This window comes from Pseudophryne corroboree, chromosome 10 (assembly GCF_028390025.1).
Source record: "Pseudophryne corroboree isolate aPseCor3 chromosome 10, aPseCor3.hap2, whole genome shotgun sequence".
Classification (NCBI taxonomy): domain Eukaryota; kingdom Metazoa; phylum Chordata; class Amphibia; order Anura; family Myobatrachidae; genus Pseudophryne; species Pseudophryne corroboree.
In genome coordinates this window covers 22,546,663-22,565,179 of record NC_086453.1, presented here as the reverse complement: position 1 = coordinate 22,565,179, position 18,517 = coordinate 22,546,663, and the positions used below count along the sequence as shown (strand labels likewise).

The 18,517-nt window shown below is 48.2% G+C and overlaps 2 protein-coding genes across 2 annotated transcripts in view; both read right to left on the bottom strand.

Moving 5' to 3' along the window:
• LOC134965836 (zonadhesin-like) overlaps positions 1 to 18,517 on the bottom strand; it is a 60,236-nt gene that overhangs the window by 25,526 nt on the left and 16,193 nt on the right. The window lies entirely within an intron of this gene.
• Positions 16,457 to 18,517, bottom strand: part of LOC134965835 (zonadhesin-like) — an 87,164-nt gene continuing 85,103 nt past the window's right edge. Inside the window, exons 6-7 of the mRNA XM_063942212.1 lie at positions 17,443 to 17,736; positions 16,457 to 16,854 (exon numbers count right to left, since the gene is read on the bottom strand). Of these exons, the coding sequence (XP_063798282.1) occupies positions 16,612 to 16,854; positions 17,443 to 17,736 (537 nt within the window). The 3' untranslated portion in view covers positions 16,457 to 16,611. The remainder of the gene's footprint in view (positions 16,855 to 17,442; positions 17,737 to 18,517) is intronic.

The following is an 18,517-nucleotide window of genomic DNA, read 5'->3' as shown; positions in this document are numbered from 1 at the left end:
GCTACCTCATTGCGCCTCTTATTTTCTTTGCGTCATGTGCTGTTTGGGGAGGGTTTTTTGGAAGGGACATCCTGCGTGACACTGCAGTGACACTCCTAAATGGGCCCGGTGTTTGTGTCGGCCACTAGGGTCGCTAATCTTACTCACACAGCTACCTCATTGCGCCTCTTTTTTTCTTTGCGTCATGTGCTGTTTGGGGAGGGTTTTTTGGAAGGGACATCCTGCGTGACACTGCAGTGCCACTCCTAGATGGGCCCGGTGTTTGTGTCGGCCACTAGGGTCGCTAATCTTACTCACACAGCTACCTCATTGCGCCTCTTATTTTCTTTGCGTCATGTGCTGTTTGGGGAGGGTTTTTTGGAAGGGACATCCTGCGTGACACTGCAGTGACACTCCTAAATGGGCCCGGTGTTTGTGTCGGCCACTAGGGTCGCTTATCTTACTCACACAGTCAGCTACCTCATTGCGCCTCTTTTTTTCTTTGCGTCATGTGCTGTTTGGGGAGGGTTTTTTGGAAGGGCCATCCTGCGTGACACTGCAGTGCCACTCCTAGATGGGCCCGGTGTTTGTGTCGGCCACTAGGGTCGCTAATCTTACTCACACAGCTACCTCATTGCGCCTCTTATTTTTTTTGCGTCATGTGCTGTTTGGGGAGGGTTTTTTGGAAGGGACATCCTGCGTGACACTGCAGTGACACTCCTAAATGGGCCCGGTGTTTGTGTCGGCCACTAGGGTCGCTTATCTTACTCACACAGTCAGCTACCTCATTGCGCCTCTTTTTTTCTTTGCGTCATGTGCTGTTTGGGGAGGGTTTTTTGGAAGGGCCATCCTGCGTGACACTGCAGTGCCACTCCTAGATGGGCCCGGTGTTTGTGTCGGCCACTAGGGTCGCTCATCTTACTCACACAGTCAGCTACCTCATTGCGCCTCTTTTTTTCTTTGCGTCATGTGCTGTTTGGGGAGGGTTTTTTGGAAGGGACATCCTGCGTGACACTGCAGTGCCACTCCTAGATGGGCCAGGTGTTTGTGTCGGCCACTAGGGTCGCTTAGCTTAGTCATCCAGCGACCTCGGTGCAAATTTTAGGACTAAAAATAATATTGTGAGGTGTGAGGTATTCAGAATAGACTGAAAATGAGTGGAAATTATGGTTTTTGAGGTTAATAATAATATGGGATCAAAATGACCCCCAAATTCTATGATTTAAGCTGTTTTTTAGGGTTTTTTGAAAAAAACACCCGAATCCAAAACACACCCGAATCCGACAAAAAAAATTCGGTGAGGTTTTGCCAAAACGCGGTCGAACCCAAAACACGGCCGCGGAACCGAACCCAAAACACAAAACCCGAAAAATTTCAGGCGCTCATCCCTATTATGTGGGTGGTTCTGGAATGTGATAGGATTGTCTGAAGAGATGAGTTTTCAGGGAACGTTTAAAGGTTTGGAGACTAGAGGAGAGTCTTACTGTGCGCGGGAGGGCATTCCACGGAGTGGGTGAAGCCCAGATAAAGTCCTGTAATTTTGAGTGGGAGCAAGTAATGCGCGTGGATGAGAGACGCAGATCTTGTGCAGAGTGGACAGGTCGGGTAGGGAAATATTTTTAGATGAGTGAGGAGATGTATGATGGTGCAGTTTGGTTAATAGCCTTGTATGTAAGTAAAAGTATTTTATATTTAACATGGTAGAATACCAATAACCAATGGAGGGACTGACAGAGCGGATCTACAGACGATGAACGTCTAGCAAGGAAGATTAACCTCGCAGCTGCAATCAGAATGGATTGTAGTGGTGAGAGCCTATGTTTGGGAAGACCAGTCAAGAGACTATTACAATAATCAATGCGGGAGATAATGAGAGCATGGATTAGAGTTTTTGCAGTGTCTTGTGTAAGATAAGGGCATATTTTGGATATCTTTTTTAGGTGCATGTAACATGATTTAGAGACATATTGAATGTGTGGAGTAAAGGACAGTTCAGAGTCAAGGATGACACCTAGGCAGTGAGCTTGTGGTGTAGGGTGAATAGTTGCATTGTGGAGTTATGGAGATATCAGGTTGGTAACTACTCTTGGCTGGTGGAAAAAAAAACAATTCTGTTTTGGAAATGTTGAGTTTGAGGTGGCGAGATGACATCCAAGATGAAATGGCAGACAGGCATTCACTGACACGTGCCAATACAGATGGTGATAAATCTGGGGAGGATAGGTAGATTTGAGTATCATTGGCGTACAAATGATACTGAAATCCGAAGGAGCTGATTAGTTTACCAAGAGATGAGGTATAGATTGAGAACAGCAGAGGACCCAAGACTGAGCCTTGCAGTACTCCAACTGATAGAGGTAGAGAAGAAGAGGTAGAATCAGAGAAGTAAACACTGAAAGAGCGATTAGATAGGTAGGATGAGAACCAAGTAAGAGCTGTGTCCTGAAGGGATTGTAGTGCTTGTATGACAAGAGAGTGGTCAACAGAGTCAAAAGCAGCAGAGAGATCTAGAAGAATAAGAAATGTTTAATGGCCTTTCGATCTAGCAGTGACAAGATCTTTCACTACTTTGGTCAGTGCCGTCTCTGTGGAATGTTGGGCACGAAAGCCTGACTGAAGTGTGTCCAGTAAGTTGTGGGAGTTAAGAAAGTGTGTAAGGCGAGTGTTGGCAAGTCTCTCAAGTAGCTTGGAGGGACATGGGAGCAGAGAGATGGGACGGTAGTAAGAGAGAGTGTTTGGGTCAGAATTTTTTTTTTTTTAGAATGGGAGTAATCACTGCATGTTTAAACAGAGAAGGAAAGATGCCAGTAGAGAGAGAGAGAGGTAGAGAGAGAGAGAGAGAGGGAGAGAGAGATTACAGATTTTAGTTAAGGCTGGGATAAGCACAGGAGACAAAGTTTTACTGACTTGTGAGGGTATAGGATCAAGAGGAGAGGTAGTGTAGTAGGAGTATGAAAAGAGTGTTGATACTTCATCTTCATTAGTGGGATCAAATGAAGAGAAAGTGCCAGAGGGTTCAGGTAGGGAATTGAGCAGGTCACTGGCTGAGTTAGAGTATACCATTTCATCTCGGATTTTGTCAATCTTATCCTTGAAGTAGGAAGCAAGTTCTTGTGCACGGATAGTAGCTAGTGGGGGAGGTGAGGGAGGGTAAAGAAGTGGTTTAAATGTATTAAAAAGTTGCTTGGGGTTGGTGGCATGATAAGAGATGAGAGATTGTAAATATGTTTGTTTGGCAGTGTCCAGGGCCTGACAATAGGAGTGGTAGGTGGTCTTATATGTGAGAAAGTCCCTTCTATTCTGAGATTTACGCCACTGATGTTCTACTTATCATGACAGTTTTTGTAGGTGTCTTGTTGATTTAGAGTGCCATGGTTGGCATCTAAGCCTACGTGGAGTGTGATGGATGGCTGGAGCCACTTCATCAAGGGCACTCTCTAGGGTCTGGTGCAGGTGGGATACAGCAGTGTCAGGTGTGGTGAATGTAGAGATTGGTGAGAGGTGTTGTTGCAGAGAAGTGGAAAGTTGTTGAAAATGTATATTGTTAGTATTTCTGCGGGTTAGAGGAGGCCTGCTTGGTTTTAGTGTTATAGAGTTTAGAGTAATAGAAGAAATTGTGAAGGTGATCAGGTTGTGGTCAGAGTGAGGGAAAGGAGTGTTAATGAATTCGGAAACTGAGCAGAGCCTGGTGACCACAAGATCAAGGCAGTGGCCCTTCTGGTGAGTAGAGGAGTCGGACCATTGGGTGAGGCCAAGAGAGGAGGTTAGAGAGAGGAGTTTGGAGGCATGAACAGATTGTGGACTGTCAAGAGCTATATTGAAATCGCCCATAATGATGGTGGAGATGTCAGAAGATAAGAAGTGTGGGAGCCAGGCAGAAAAATCTTCTAGAAATTGTTGTTTGGGTTGCCCAAATTCTAAATGTAACCACAATACAATTCAGCTGCAGGTAATAAATACAATTGTGTAAAGACGATTTTAATGTTATTTTACAGGAACTTACAGCAGACATCTCCAGTGGCAACCATTTCCGCAAAGAAACAGGTGAGTTTGTTCATCATACAGATGTGTCCATAGAGAATACATTGTACGGTTGCGGGTACGACTATTTGCACAGGTGCATGTGTAGTCGCTGCCACGATGCATGCACATGTGTGTACGTATCGCGGCAATGAACAGGAACGACCCATCTGTACTATTTAACAACAATACAATGATATAGTTCAATGTCAACAACTGAACTGCTTCACTTTAATGGGGTATTTTTTGTATCGCTGCACCTCTCTCCTGGTCACAACTATCCCTCCCACCCTGTGCCGCCCCCTCACCGTTGATCATACTCACCAACACACGGGGATATCGGTGACCGGAGCTCCTGGAGGGCTGCCGATCATTGGAGCTCCCTGCTGCTGTGACCTCCAACGCTGTAAAGTGAACTGTCGCTTTGCAGCACTTTACTGCACCAGGGGGTCGTAGTAAGGGAAGGGAGGAAGGGGGAATATCGGTTGCACAGGAAAAAGATGGTGTCTAGATCATATAGACTACATATAGAAATGCCCCTAATACTAATATGATAGCTATTGATCAATCAAATGTTGGGGGGCTGCCACAGATCATATTGTTATACGAAGGCAAGGAAAAAGAAAGGAAAAGATCTGTTATGTAGAGGCATCCATCATCCCCCCGCTCCCCGCCTGAGCCCCGGCGCCTGTCCCCTGCCGCCTGTCACAGTGCCCTGCACCGCCGACACAGCCCTCCGTTCGGTCCTCACGGTACAGCGGGTCCCCGCTCCGGACATGATCACAGCCTGATGTGCCCAGTTGCGGCCCGCTGCATGTCGGACCGCTGGCGGGGGGACATGTCAGGCAGAGCGGCTCACGTGTCAGCGGGGTCACCGCACACTGCTATGCTTCCCGGCTGCCTGGCGGGGGAAAGATGTGCGGGGCGAGATGTGCCTGGTGGGGGGGGGGGGGAATATGTGAGGAGGCAGAGCGGCTAACGCGGCAGCGGGGACACCGCACACTGCTGTGCTCACCGGCTGCCTGGGGGGGGGGGAGGAGATGTGCGGTGGGAGATGTGAGGAGGCAGAGCGGCTCACATGGCAGTGGGGACACCGCACACTGCTGTGCTCCCCGGCTGCCTGGTGGGGGGGAGATGTGCGGTGGGGTGAGGTAGAAATGGGCCTGGTGGGGGTGGGGGGGGGAGATGTGAGGAGGCAGAGCGGCTCACGCAGCAGCGGGGACACCGCACACTGCTGCGCTCCCCGGCTGCCCGCCACACAGTTACCCTGACACTGAGCCCGGGTGGCCTGCGGCCCTGCTGATGATGATGATGATGAGAGATGGGATCATTGGGCCAGAGAGATTAGCAGTGTATCTGATAGCTGCTAATGATTACCCTCCAACTACCTTGCTGCCAGGTACAGTACCCGCAGCGCATTCACCATCCGCCGCACCTGCCCTGACCCTCCCCCATACGCGCTGCCTCCGGAACTCCTACCCCATCTACAGTCCCCACTCCCCTGCCCTTCCCACCACCGCAGCACCTCCCAACCCCCTACCACAGCCCCCCCCGCATCCACTACCCCTCCATCCACAGACACCCTCCCCCATCCGCTGACATCCCCCAAACACCCCCCCCTGGCGCCTCCTGACCCCCTACCCCACCCCCGCAACCGGCCATCCACCACCTGCAACGCCTTCCGACCCTTCCACCATCCCCCACATGCGGCGCCTCCAAACCCCCTACACCACCCACGGCCCCCACTCCTCTGCCCCTCCCTCAACCCCAGACCCTCCCAACCACAGCCCCCCCACCCCGCATCCGCCCCCCCTCCACCCACAGCCTCCACAGACACCCTCCCCCATCTGCCGTCAACCCCCGCAGCCGCCCCTCCCCCACAGCGCTGCAGTCAACCCCCCAAACCGCCCCTCCCTCACCCGCAGCACATCCTGACCCCCTACCCCACCCACTTCCCCTGCCCCTCAACCACCCGCATCGCAACCGGACACCCTCCCGATGAAGCACCTAGTATATGTATGTATGTATGTATGTATGCAGGGCCGGCTCCAGGCCTACTAGCACCCTGAGCGAGAAAATGTAAAAGCGCCCCCCCCCCCCCCCCCATGCGCGCGCCGAAGGCGCGCGCGTCCCCGAAAAAGTGGGTGTGGCCTCTGGAAAAGTGGGCGTGGCCTCATAACTTCATATCATCAAACTATAAACATATTTTCACACAATTAGCAGCCTTACACATAGCCACAGTAGTGTTCCTTACACACAATGTCTCCAGTATAGTGCCAGATACACATGACATGCCCCGCAGCAGTGCCAGCCAGAGCCGGATTAAGGGGGGGTCACAGGGGGTCAGTACCCCAGGCCCTCTAATCTTAGGGGGCCCCCCTGACCGACGATCATCAGCGCTGCTGAAAGATGTTTTTTTTTTTCATTGCGTGTATACAATACACGGCTGCTCCAGCTCCCTACACTGTCAGGCGGCTGGCTGCCTGTAGGGGGAGCTGCAGCGATAACGAGCAGCTCCTCACAGGCAGTACACGAACGTGCCTGACTCCTGAGTCTTCTTTGAAACAGAGCCGTCCGGGTGAGAGCAGGCAGCGGCTGCTGCTGTCTCTCTCTCCACTGACTCTGCAAGCAGCCAGGTGAAGAAAGGGCCAGTAGCTATGTGGCATGCTGTCCCATATACTGCAGCAGTGTGTGTGGTGAGTAGCATGTGATTGAATGGGTGGCCTCTTAATGGTGTGTGTCATCACAGTGTATGTATATATGTATATATGCTGTGTGCATGTAATATAAGTATGTATGCTGTGTGCATGTGTACTATGTGTATGTATCATGCTGTGTGCATGTATAGTGTGTGTGTGTGTGTGTGTATATGTACAGTATACTGTGTGTGTATGCATGTATACTTCGTGTATGTATGTTTACTGTGTGTGCAAGTATACTCTGTGTATGTATGTATGTATGTATGTATGTATGTATGTATGTATGTATGCTGTGTGTGCTGCGTGTGTTTGTTTAAGTATGACAATGTATGTGTGTGTGTGTGACTGTACAGTGGTCTGACACTCAGGTGCTTCTGTATTTAATTGTAATCCGGTTAAAAAAAGTCAGGAGCCCGTAGCCTCGACACATTGGTATACCGTGACCTTGTATATAGGTTTTTTTTTTTTTAAATAAAATCTAATTGCCGCTGCCATTTTTTACCAGGGGGAAAAAAAATAAAATCTATCATATAGTGGGGGCGGCACTCAACGGACTTCATAAGGCAAATACTAACGTATCAGAACTTTATTCCTTCATCAGAGTTCACTGATGAAGGCTTAATGTTTCGAAACGTTAGTGCTGTACATGTGGTTGGTACAGTGATTTTTGTTTGCCTTATGATGTCCGTTGAGTGCCGCCTCCACTATGTCTGCTATTAAATCCTCATGGGCCATTGTGAATATTGCTGAGAGTGCCGGGCACTGCTGCATCTGTATATGTATGTAACCTTTTATATATATATATATATATATATATATATATATATATATATATATATATATATATATATATATATAAAAGCATACAGTACATACATGTACGGAAACCCCCCAACGAAAATCCTGCGTTTGCCACTGCCCTAGCTAGAGCTGTTCTGCCTCTGACACAACCGCCCCCTGCTGTCTTGCACACTGAAGTCACGCTGCATCGCTGAGTGGCAGCACGAAAGGTAACGCAGCTACTGTACAGTGTACAGCAGTAGCAGCCAGTAGCAGACCAAGCGGATTGAAGCAGAGAATGAACAGACCTCTGACTGCAGCTGATAAAAAGTGGCAAAGGTCAAACAAGTAAAGAAATCTGGATTTTGAAAAGGCGAGTGACAATCCCACACAGTGATACCAGTAGCATGTGTTTCAGTGTGCACTGTGCAGCAGTGGGCTGGGGGGGGGGGGGGGGGGACATATCATGAAGGCTATGTCATCTTCTGTGTGAATGTATGCCATGAAGTGTGTATGTCAGTAAGTATGTTTGTGTCAGTGTGTGTATTTGTGTCAGTAAGTGTGTTAGTGTGTGCATGTCAGTAGGTTTGTGTGTCAGTAAGATGTATCAGTCAATAAGTGGTGTCTATGTCAGTCAGTCAGTCAGTCAGTCAGTCAGTCGTATCTGTGTGAATAAGTGTGTTGTGTGTGTCAGTAAGGGGTATCTGTGTTAGTAAGTTTTCTCTCTGTCAGTAAGGTGTGCCTGTAAATATGTATGATAATGTGTCAGTAAATAGTGTCAGTAGGGGATATCTGTCAGTAAGTGGACTCTGTGTCAATAAGTGTGTGTTTCAGTAAGTGTTTGTGTCAGTAAATGTTTGTATCAGTAACTTGTATCTGTATCACTAAGGGGTGGCTCTCAGTATGCATATGCCAGTAAGTGGTGTGTAAGTAAGGTGTGTTTGTCTGTGTCAGTAAGGGTGTCTGTCAGTAAGTGTTGCCTGTGTCAGTAAGTGTGTTTGTGGCACTCATTAAGTGTATGTGTGTCAGTGTTTGTATCAGTAAGATGTGTCTGTGACATGTCAGTAAGTGGTATCTGTCAGTAAGAGGTGTCCATGTCAGTAAGGCAGTGTGTGTGCAGCTATGGGGGCAGTATGTATGTGTGCAGCTATGGGGGCAGTAAGTGTGTGTGTGTGTGTGTGTGTGTGTGTGTGTGTGAAACTGCATGCAGTTGAGGGAGGGGGGACCTACACTGATGGTCTAAATCTGGCTCTGGATGTGGGTACAGCGAATTGCTGTAGTGGGAGGAGCAGGCACACACATAATGGACATAACCAGGGGGGTAGTTCTGATAAGAGGGCCCCCCTATCTAAAGTACCCCAGGCCCCCTGAAGGCTTAATCCGGCCCTGGTGCCAGCTACACATGACATGCCCCGCAGCAGTGCCAGCTACACATGACATGCCCCGCAGCAGTGCCAGCTACACATGATAGTGTTCACTTTTTAGGGCATGGTGCTGATCACAGGGAGGGCACATTTTTAAGTTAGGAGGGCAAAATGATGTACATACTGCTTGTTGTTCCCATACCTATATGTAAAAGAATGGACAGTGCGCGCCGAAGGCGCGCAGCAAAAATTAAGGGGAGTTACTTCGTGGGGAAGGTACGTGGCCACATAATAGTGGCAATTTGCATTACACCACACAGTAGTGCAGCTAATACACACTGCACCAGGTAGAACCTCCTATACACTTTGCGCCAGGCACAGCACTGAGACACATTGCCTAGCCACAGACGCCTAGCGGGAACACTACATGACACGCCCCCCAGCAGTGCCAGCTACACGTGACATGCCCCCCAGCAGTGCCAGCTACACGCGACATGCCCCCCAGCAGTGCCAGCTACACGCGACATGCCCCCCAGCAGTGCCAGCTACACGCGACATGCCCCCCAGCAGTGCCAGCTACACGCGACATGCCCCCCAGCAGTGCCAGCTACACGCGACATGCCCCCCAGCAGTGCCAGCTACACGCGACATGCCCCCCAGCAGTGCCAGCTACACGCGACATGCCCCCCAGCAGTGCCAGCTACATAAATGGCCACAGAGTGCCAGATACATAAGTGCCCACACAATGCCAGATACATAAGTGCCCCCACAGTGCCAGATATAAAAATGCCCACACAGTGCCAGATATGTCCCCACAGTGCCATATATAAAATTACCCCCACAGTGCCAGATATGCCCCCACAGGGCCAGATACATAAATGCCCCCAGTGCCAGATACATAAATGCCCACACATTGCCAGATGCATAAATGCCCCCAGTGCCAGATGCATTATTGCCCCCCACAGTGTCAGATACATTAATGCCCCCAGTGCCAGATATGCCCCCACAGTGCCAGATATGCCCCCACAGTGCCAGATATGCCCCAGTGCCAGATATGCCCCAGTGCCAGATATGCCCCCACAGTGCCAGATATGCCCCAGTGCCAGATATGCCCCCACAGTGCCAGATAAATAAATGCCCCCCACAGTGCCAGATAAATAAGTGCCCCCACAGTGCAGATATACCCCCACAGTGCCAGATACATAAATACCCCCACAGTGCCAGATACAGAAATGCCCCCACAGTGCCAGATACATACATGCCCCCACAGTGCCAGATACATACATGCCCCCACAGTGCAGATACATAAATGCCCCCACAGCGCAGATATGCCCCCAGTGCCAGAAATGCCCCCACAGTGCCAGATACATTAATGCCCCCTCACAGTGCACAGATAAATGCCCCCCCCCCCGCAGTGCCAGATAAATGAATGCCCCCCACAGTGCCAGATAAATGCCCCCACAGTGCCAGATACATAAATGCCCCCACAGTGCAAGATTCATAAATGCCCCCACAGTGCAGATATGACCCCACAGCGACAGATATGCCCCCACACTGTGCCAGTGCCCCCACAGTGCAGATATGCCCCCACACAGTGCCAGTGCCCCCACAGTGCAGATATGCCCCCACACAGTGCCAATGCCCCCACAGTGCAAGATTCATAAATGCCCCCACAGTGCAGATATGACCCCACAGCGACAGATATGCCCCCACACTGTGCCAGTGCCCCCACAGTGCAGATATGCCCCCACACAGTGCCAGTGCCCCCACAGTGCAGATATGCCCCCACACAGTGCCAATGCCCCCACATAGTGCCAGTGCCCCCACAGTGCCAGTGCCCCCACACACAGTGCCCGGCCCCGACGATCCCAACATACCTGCGGCGACGCTGGGAGGGGACGTGCTGCTGTTGAGCCTGAGGGCCACCGACTGTTCCCGGCCGCTTGGTGCGCGCTGCGCGGCGTCTGACGCCGGCGCCGCGCACAGTTTTGAAAGGCCGGGGACGGCGGGGAGAGCTGCCTGCAGTGTACAGGGCCGGCTCCAGGTAAGACTATGGCGGCGCCAGCGCGCGGCGCCCATTAAGGGTGGCGCCCCGCGCGGCCGCTCTAGTCGAACGTGCCTAGAGCCGGCCCTGTATGTATGTATGTATGTATGTATATATATATATATATATATATATATAAACAATTGTGTGAAAGTATGACAACAGTGTGAAATACAGAAGAAGAAATAAACATCGATTGTTAAAAACTGAGCGTCTTTTTTGTGTCTGTCCTCTTAGATCACTATCTTAGTATAGATTGACGATACTATGTATCGCCTTTTGGTCAATATTGTGAACTAGGCGCTCTTCACACCGTCGTAAGGGGCTACGCCCCCTTAACCCCAGTACGCCGTTCAATATATGTATTATATGCAGTATTACCTGCATTCCTAGTTTTGTGAGTGGTTAAATATGCATGCTAGTGGAATGAATAGTAGTTTTGTAGCTTTTTTCGCAAAACGACAACTCGTGCTGAATTGCAGGCACGTACACAGGTGAGGTCACATGATGCAGTGTAATACAAGACATTGGATATCAGACAATACTTAACAACTTTCTGTTCTTCCGCCGTCTTGGTGATCATTGGAGGAAGGGTAGGACCAGCCTTTGTAATTGGGCCCCTGCTCCACAACACAATGTCATGAATCTCAGGATCATGCAGAAAACAAGACAACATGAGTATCTCAAAATTTGTAACACCAAGCCCCATGGTCCTGTTCATTTCACTAGGCAGTCCCCCTGCAGGTACAGTTGACAAGTAAGTTTCACACTGTGGCCGGAGAACCCCCTGGCCACATATTTAATGGCGGCTGCTGCACTGAAGGGGTTAATCCCATGCTGCAGCACCATTTTAAGGAACAATTGGCTCTAGGCACCACGTACTGTAAATGACTAAATATATGTTTAAAGATGTCATATGTACAGTAGTGCTCTGTGCACAGTTGTAGGATTGCATGTTTAAGTGTATTTATATTTAAGATGTGCTCATGTGTATATTAAAACAGAAACAACACACCTACTATATATTACTGAATAAGGATCCCCTATCTTCTGTGGCTAGGAGATGGGATGGTAATTGCCAGAGCCGGCCATAGGTATAGGCAAACTAAGCCATTGCCTATGGTATTTGTAATGCCTAGGGGCATCAGCAGCTTCTGCTGATTAAAATGATATGCGGCATGCCTATATTGTGTGTAGCATTTCATATGCAGACACAGCCACAGTCTCACACAGTATATAGGCATGCTGCATATCATTTTAATCAGTAGAAGCTGCTTGTGCATCCTAGCCAAAATAAGATGCATTTTGATTAAAAAAAGGTGCCAGACGTTAGCATTGAGGCAAGATTTAGGAGGACACATCTGTATCCAAGCAGAGGCAGAGGTCACAGTGTTAGTGGCAGTGTGATTGCTGTGTGCATGTGAGTGGGTTGGTTGTGCAGTAGTGTTCGGAATATATGTAAGGGGCACTATGCGTGTCATTATGTGTATAAGGGCACTAATAATGTGCAGCAAATGTGTAAGGGACATTATGTGTAAAAGGGCATTAATAAAGGTTGTCATAATGTGTAAGGCACATTATGTTTATAAGGACATTAATGAGTCTCATATGTGTAAGGGGCATTACTGTGTGGAATTATGTGCATAAATGCATTACTAATGTGTGGCATTATGTGTATAAGGTGCTCTACTATGTGGCGTCGCATATAGAAAAGGCACTACTGTCATCTAATGTGAATAAAGATCAATAGGGTGTGGTGTAATGTGAATAAGGAGCAATACAGTGTGATGTATTGTGAATAAGGGGCTCTACTGTGAGGAGTAATGTTTATAAGGTAAAGTGATACTACTGTGGGATGTAATATGAATTATGGACACTATTGCATGATCAAATGTGAATGAAGTTGCAGTACTGTGTGGCGTAATTGGGGTTACTATTGTGTGGCCATGCCCCTTGCCAGCAAAAACACACCCCTTTTTGGGCTGTTCCCAAAATATAGGGGGTACAAACACCAAAATAAGGACTGCTATGGGTGGGGGGTGATGGTGCTGGGAAAGAGGTGCAGGGTCAGAGGCAGAACCAGCGGTGGTGCTAGGGGGCACCAGCCAAAATCTTGCCTAGGGCATCGTATTGGTTAGGGCCGGCTCTGGTAATTGCAATCTTCTAGCAGATTTTGTGAATGACAAAACCTTTTGTTGTGGGACTCTGCACAGCAGGTAATGTGCTGGGAGTGTGATTTCCTTAAGGCCCATATAGATGGGCCGATGCAGGAGATATGTGTGCTGAGCGTGCGGGGGGAGACGGGGGGCCGCTCACTTCACCCAGCGGGCATGCAGGCCAATCTAAGCAGCGATAGCGATGTGCGGGGCTGCGCATCGCTATCGCTGAGGGGGCTACACACGGAGCGATCATGCTGATATTCTAAGCAATCTAGTCAGATAGAATATCGCTCCGTGAGTACCCCCCTTTAGACAAAGGTGTTAATCACGGCGGATTTCCTTATTCCATATGTAAGGTGTCAGATTGGGTTTGAAGCCTCTATTTATCTATGTAGCTGGTTTGATTGATATACAAATCTTACAAGGTGTATGCAGGAAAAGGAAGAGAAACATTTGTTTGAGAAATCAAATACAAACCATATTTTGAATCTGTGATAAATGTATCAAACGCGAATTGTAAACTACCAGATGGTAAAGGATGTAGTTTCAATGACATTACACTGTGTGGCAGGAAGGAGGAAATTGATTCCTGCAGTCATTTGCTCCTTTCAAAATGTAATTTTATTTATATTTTGTAAGATATACTGATTGGATGGAAAAGACTCAGGGGGAAGGGGGGCAAGTAGCCCCCTGCATTATTACTGTATAAAAAGGGGCCTGCTGTGAACATCTTGCTGTATTGCTGTCCCCCTAGAAATAGGGAAGAGTTCTCTTTAGAACTATTGCGAATAAACATCTTTTGCCTCAAGCCGACCGATTCATCTTTTGACCAGCAGGGGTATGTCAAGCATAGCCCCGTTCTCCAGATGATTTGTGTACACCCAGCGTCTCCAAGCTCTGCCCTCCGCCAGCTACTATGCAGAGGCTTGGGCAGGCAACTAGTGGGGGATGACCAAATGCCACACAGGTGTGGTAAACCAGCATGTTGATGCATACAGAGCAGAACTGTGGTTCCAGGCGGCACAGGAAGGAGGAGTCTGGTGGTTGCAGCATAGTACCTGCACAGTGGGTGGAGTCAGTAACAGGCTGTTACTGACAGTAAGTGAGATTCCCCTAGTTGGCCAGGTCCCATGTGACCTAAATCCCATTCTGTGATCGCAGAACGCGATACTGAGGCATCTGGTCACACACCCCATCTCCACTCCAGTTTCTCTTTATTCCAAAAACTCCTCCATATGCTTGGTGGTGGCTGCTCCTCTACAATTTTTTTTTTTTTTTTTAAGGGGGGGGGGGGGGGGGGGGGGGGCGCTTGAATTACTCCAAGAATGTGTTTTACTTTTGGTATGTTTCATTTCAACAAGTATTTTGTTTTTTGCTTACTGAAAAGTTTCAATTTCTAGCTACAGATGTGTCCCCACAGCTAGCTCAGCCACCTGCAATGTCAAGCATCTTTTTTTTTTTTAATGATGCTACTAACGAGGTCATTCCGACCCATTCGCACACTGCTTTTTCGCATCCATGGAAATGGGTCTGAACTGCGGCTGCACGTTGGCCCCAACACGCATGCGTATCGTTGCCTGGCGACTGCCATCGCCAGGCAGCAACCGAAGTGTTCACAGCAGTGAACGCTAGAAGATTGGGTGTCAACTGACCATTTTCAGGAAGTGGCGAGGCGAACGCAGGCGTGTCAAGGCTTTTACAGGGTGGGTGTGACGTCAGTTCCGGGACCGGACAGGCTGAAGTGATCAGTGAGCGAAGTCAGAAACTACACTAAATGTGTCTGCATAGCTTGGCAGCACAAGCGATCACACCCACGTTATGCAAAAACAAAAAAAACTCCCACCGTAGGTGGCATCTGATCGCTTGGGCTGCAAAAAGTTGCAGCGTGCGTTCAACTCGGAATGACCCCCAAGTCTGTATGCTAAGTACAACGGACTTGGGGCCTAGTTCAGATCTGAGCGCAGCTGCAAAACCATGTCATAGCAGTCCTACGGGGCTGTAGCCAAGTATGAAAGACCATTACTACACCCCATTGTCATTACTTGCGGCCCTGGGTACTGGCAGCAGCACTGAAGTGGGCAAGGCCATCCTTGATAGGCTCAAGACCCCCACCACCAGTGAGGTCAACAGCTACTCATGAATAGAAAAGCCGAGTTACCATTAATGTTGTCTGCCTCCATGCTGTAGTTTACTTATACACCAAATTGCAGTGTCACACCTGGGATTTTATAGTTGACTCCAACCTGGATGCACCCCTTATGAGACAGGCACTAGGACCCAACTTATTGCTGGGTCGGTGGCATCAGCGGTCACATGTGTAGTGCCAGTGAGAGGAGAGTCTCTAAACCCCAGCTTTCCCAAGAAGTAAACTGGTCCCATCTTACACTGCACCGCAATCCAGGTCCATCCTGGGAATTACCCTGCAAGCTAGCCAGGTTGGATTCCTGGGTCACTGGACCCTGGTAAACCAAGCCGCGACCCAGATTAACCAAGGTCAAAAGCCCGGTGTAAAACCGATTTACGCAACTTATGAGAAAGGCTGAGACAAATGAGAACATGTGCAGAAGATATTGCTGAAAGTAATATCACCTGAAGTACATCATAGATGCTCAGGTGACTGGAGAATTTGGTGGATGGATAATTTAATTTGTGAATAGTTTGGTAATAACTGCTTTATACAATGAGCTCCAAACACAGGGGGACATTTACTAAGCAGTGATGAGTGGAGAAGTGAGCCAGTGTAGAAGTTGCCCATGGCAACCAAACAGCACTGAAGTAACATCCAAAATTTGCATACTATAAAATGCTAGAGCTGCCGATTGCCCCATCAACCAATCGGTAGCTCTGTCATTTTATATAATGCAAATTATAAATGTTACTTCAGTGCGGTTTGGTTGCCATGGGCAACTTCTCCACTGGCTCACTTCTCTGCTTAGTAAATGTCCCCATCAGTCCTCAAAACCCCCAACAGTTCATGTTTTCCAGGTCTGCTCACAGAATCACAAGTGAAATAAGCAACTCCACCTGTGGATCTTTCAGAGTGTGAAAGTGAATAACGAATACACCTCTCGCACCTGCTAGGTGACCTGGAAAACCATGAACTGTTGATGGTAGTTAGGAGCGGATTGGCTGGTACTTTATCATCCACAGTTTAGTAAATAGACACTAGAGTTTAGGAATCACTGGTCTAAGAGAGTCATTTCCCGAGTACAGAGCAGGATCTCCCTTCCCCGCAGTGCGTCAAATACCCATTTTCCTGACAGCAGAGTAGTGGTAGGTGACTAAAGCTGCCATACAGTCTGTTTATAGTGTAAGACGTTTGGCACAAATAGGTCTTTGATGAAAATAAATGCGAGAAGGATGGTGCCAAGTTGTTCATCCTTAAACTTGGGGAAAAGAGAGAATGAGTACTTTACATTAAGTCTTTTATTCATTAGCAAATGTGGTGCAGTGCCAACACTTGGTTCTCCAATGACAAGTCACAACATTAACTGTAGCATGAGACGAGAAATCTGCATAGCATAAAAAAACGAACATATGCCGTGTTGCAGCAACAATTATCCCAATTACCAATAGGACAAGTCCTCTGATCTCCAGTAGTACATAGAGTAGGCCAAGCTTTTCCTAAAAGCACAGGCTCCACAATACTCCATAGAGAAGGACTCTGCAACCTCAATGGCAAGTTCTCCTGAGGAGTTAAATGTAAGGTCCATCTTCCCTGGTTGGCCAATGGAAACCACATTCATCCATCTGGAAATGAACAGGTCTGGAGCCACTGTAACAGGTAGATCCATCATGTTACCATTTACCTGTTGGAAGACAAATACATTTTAGGGAAGAACTGCATAATTTTTTTTTTTTTTTTTAAAGGTTGACAATTCAACAACCTTGTAGATAGATGACTGGGGATGAAAATGGTTAGAGGCAGATGGAATTAGACTTTTGGACAATGAGAATGGGATTTTCCTAGCAGCATAGAATAGAGCAGGTGCCAGAAGCGTAGAGGGGCATGTGGCAGCCGGATGAGAACCTTGAGGCAAGCAGTTTGCCATAGCTTGAGCAAACCAGATCAACTTCAACAGCATGGTGCGATATGAGGAACCTGAAGAATAGGACAACAGTGTAGCCAACACCTGACCAATGGAGATAGCCATGCAGGCATCTGAACCAACAATTATGAAAGTACCATCAATTTACCAGGAAGTGCCGGCACTGACCACCAACTACACAGCTCCTCATGGATCTGAATGATGAAACAAAACCCACCACATCAGATCACTAATTTTAGGGCAGATGGTCACTCCTGCAGGTTCTCAGCAGAATTGGAGAGGCTTGAGGGAGTAATTACACCAAGTGTTGCCCAAAGAAAGAAACAATGTATTTATGTACCCACTCACCCAAACATCCAGGACAGAATTAATGGTGATAAAGCTCTGCTCAAAGAAAACGTGGAGTCTGCCTGGCACAGGTGGATTCAGGAGCAGGACAATCCTCAGCCACTGCGGCTGAGACGGGTGGCACTTCCTCAGTAGGTCGTACGCACCATTTCCTGCCAGACCACTTGAAAAGTCACCAAATGTTGTGATGTTTGAATCATTTACAGTACAGAGGAGGCACTTGCGCTGGGATTCTGCGTTAGGGTCACAGCTGAGGTATTTTGGCTGGATTGGGACAGTGGTGTTCATCTGCATCTGAAGATTGAAACCATGATTACATCACCGAAAGGACACTCAAGTCATAGTGCAAGTCAAGTGCTAGAGGATGAGACGTACCTGGCTATTTCCATATGCCATGCACATGTTCATAGGGACACAGTCTGTTCCATCCCATAGGAATCCATTCATGCAGCGACAGCCTTCCGTGCAATTTCCGGAACAGTCGAGCTTCCTGCAGTCACTGCATGGGTCTATGCAAAGTTCGTACTCTCCTCCTTGAGGACACGGGAATGCTAGAAATATCACAGGAGGAGAAGCATTAGCTACTGTACAAACTTTCTGCAGCAGATGGTATGGTGGAGATGCTGCTGGTGGCAACAGATGTTTTACGCCATTATCCCCAGTGCAAAGGGTCAATCAATGAATAATCAAACTAGTTGTATATGATAGATGGTAATCCAGCCAATCAGCTCCCAACTCATTTTTCAAACAAATGACAGTAACCGATTGATGCCACTCATTGCACATGATGGTGGTCCCGCCATTCACAAGTTTTATCACTTGACAAATTAAACTCCAAGTGCCATAGGCTGCGCCAGGCATCCCGTCACTTTGTATTTTATACGGAATTTGTGTCCGTTTCACACTGCGAATGCGATAGAAGCCTAAAGTATGAGTACCCTGCACATGACAGGTTTGCATTCTATAGCAGTGTGAGAAGGGTGCTAAACTAAGACATAGGTAAGAGAATAGGTACTACTGACCATGTGTCGCACAACATTGTGTTTTACACTGCCACAATTTTGAGAAAGGTACA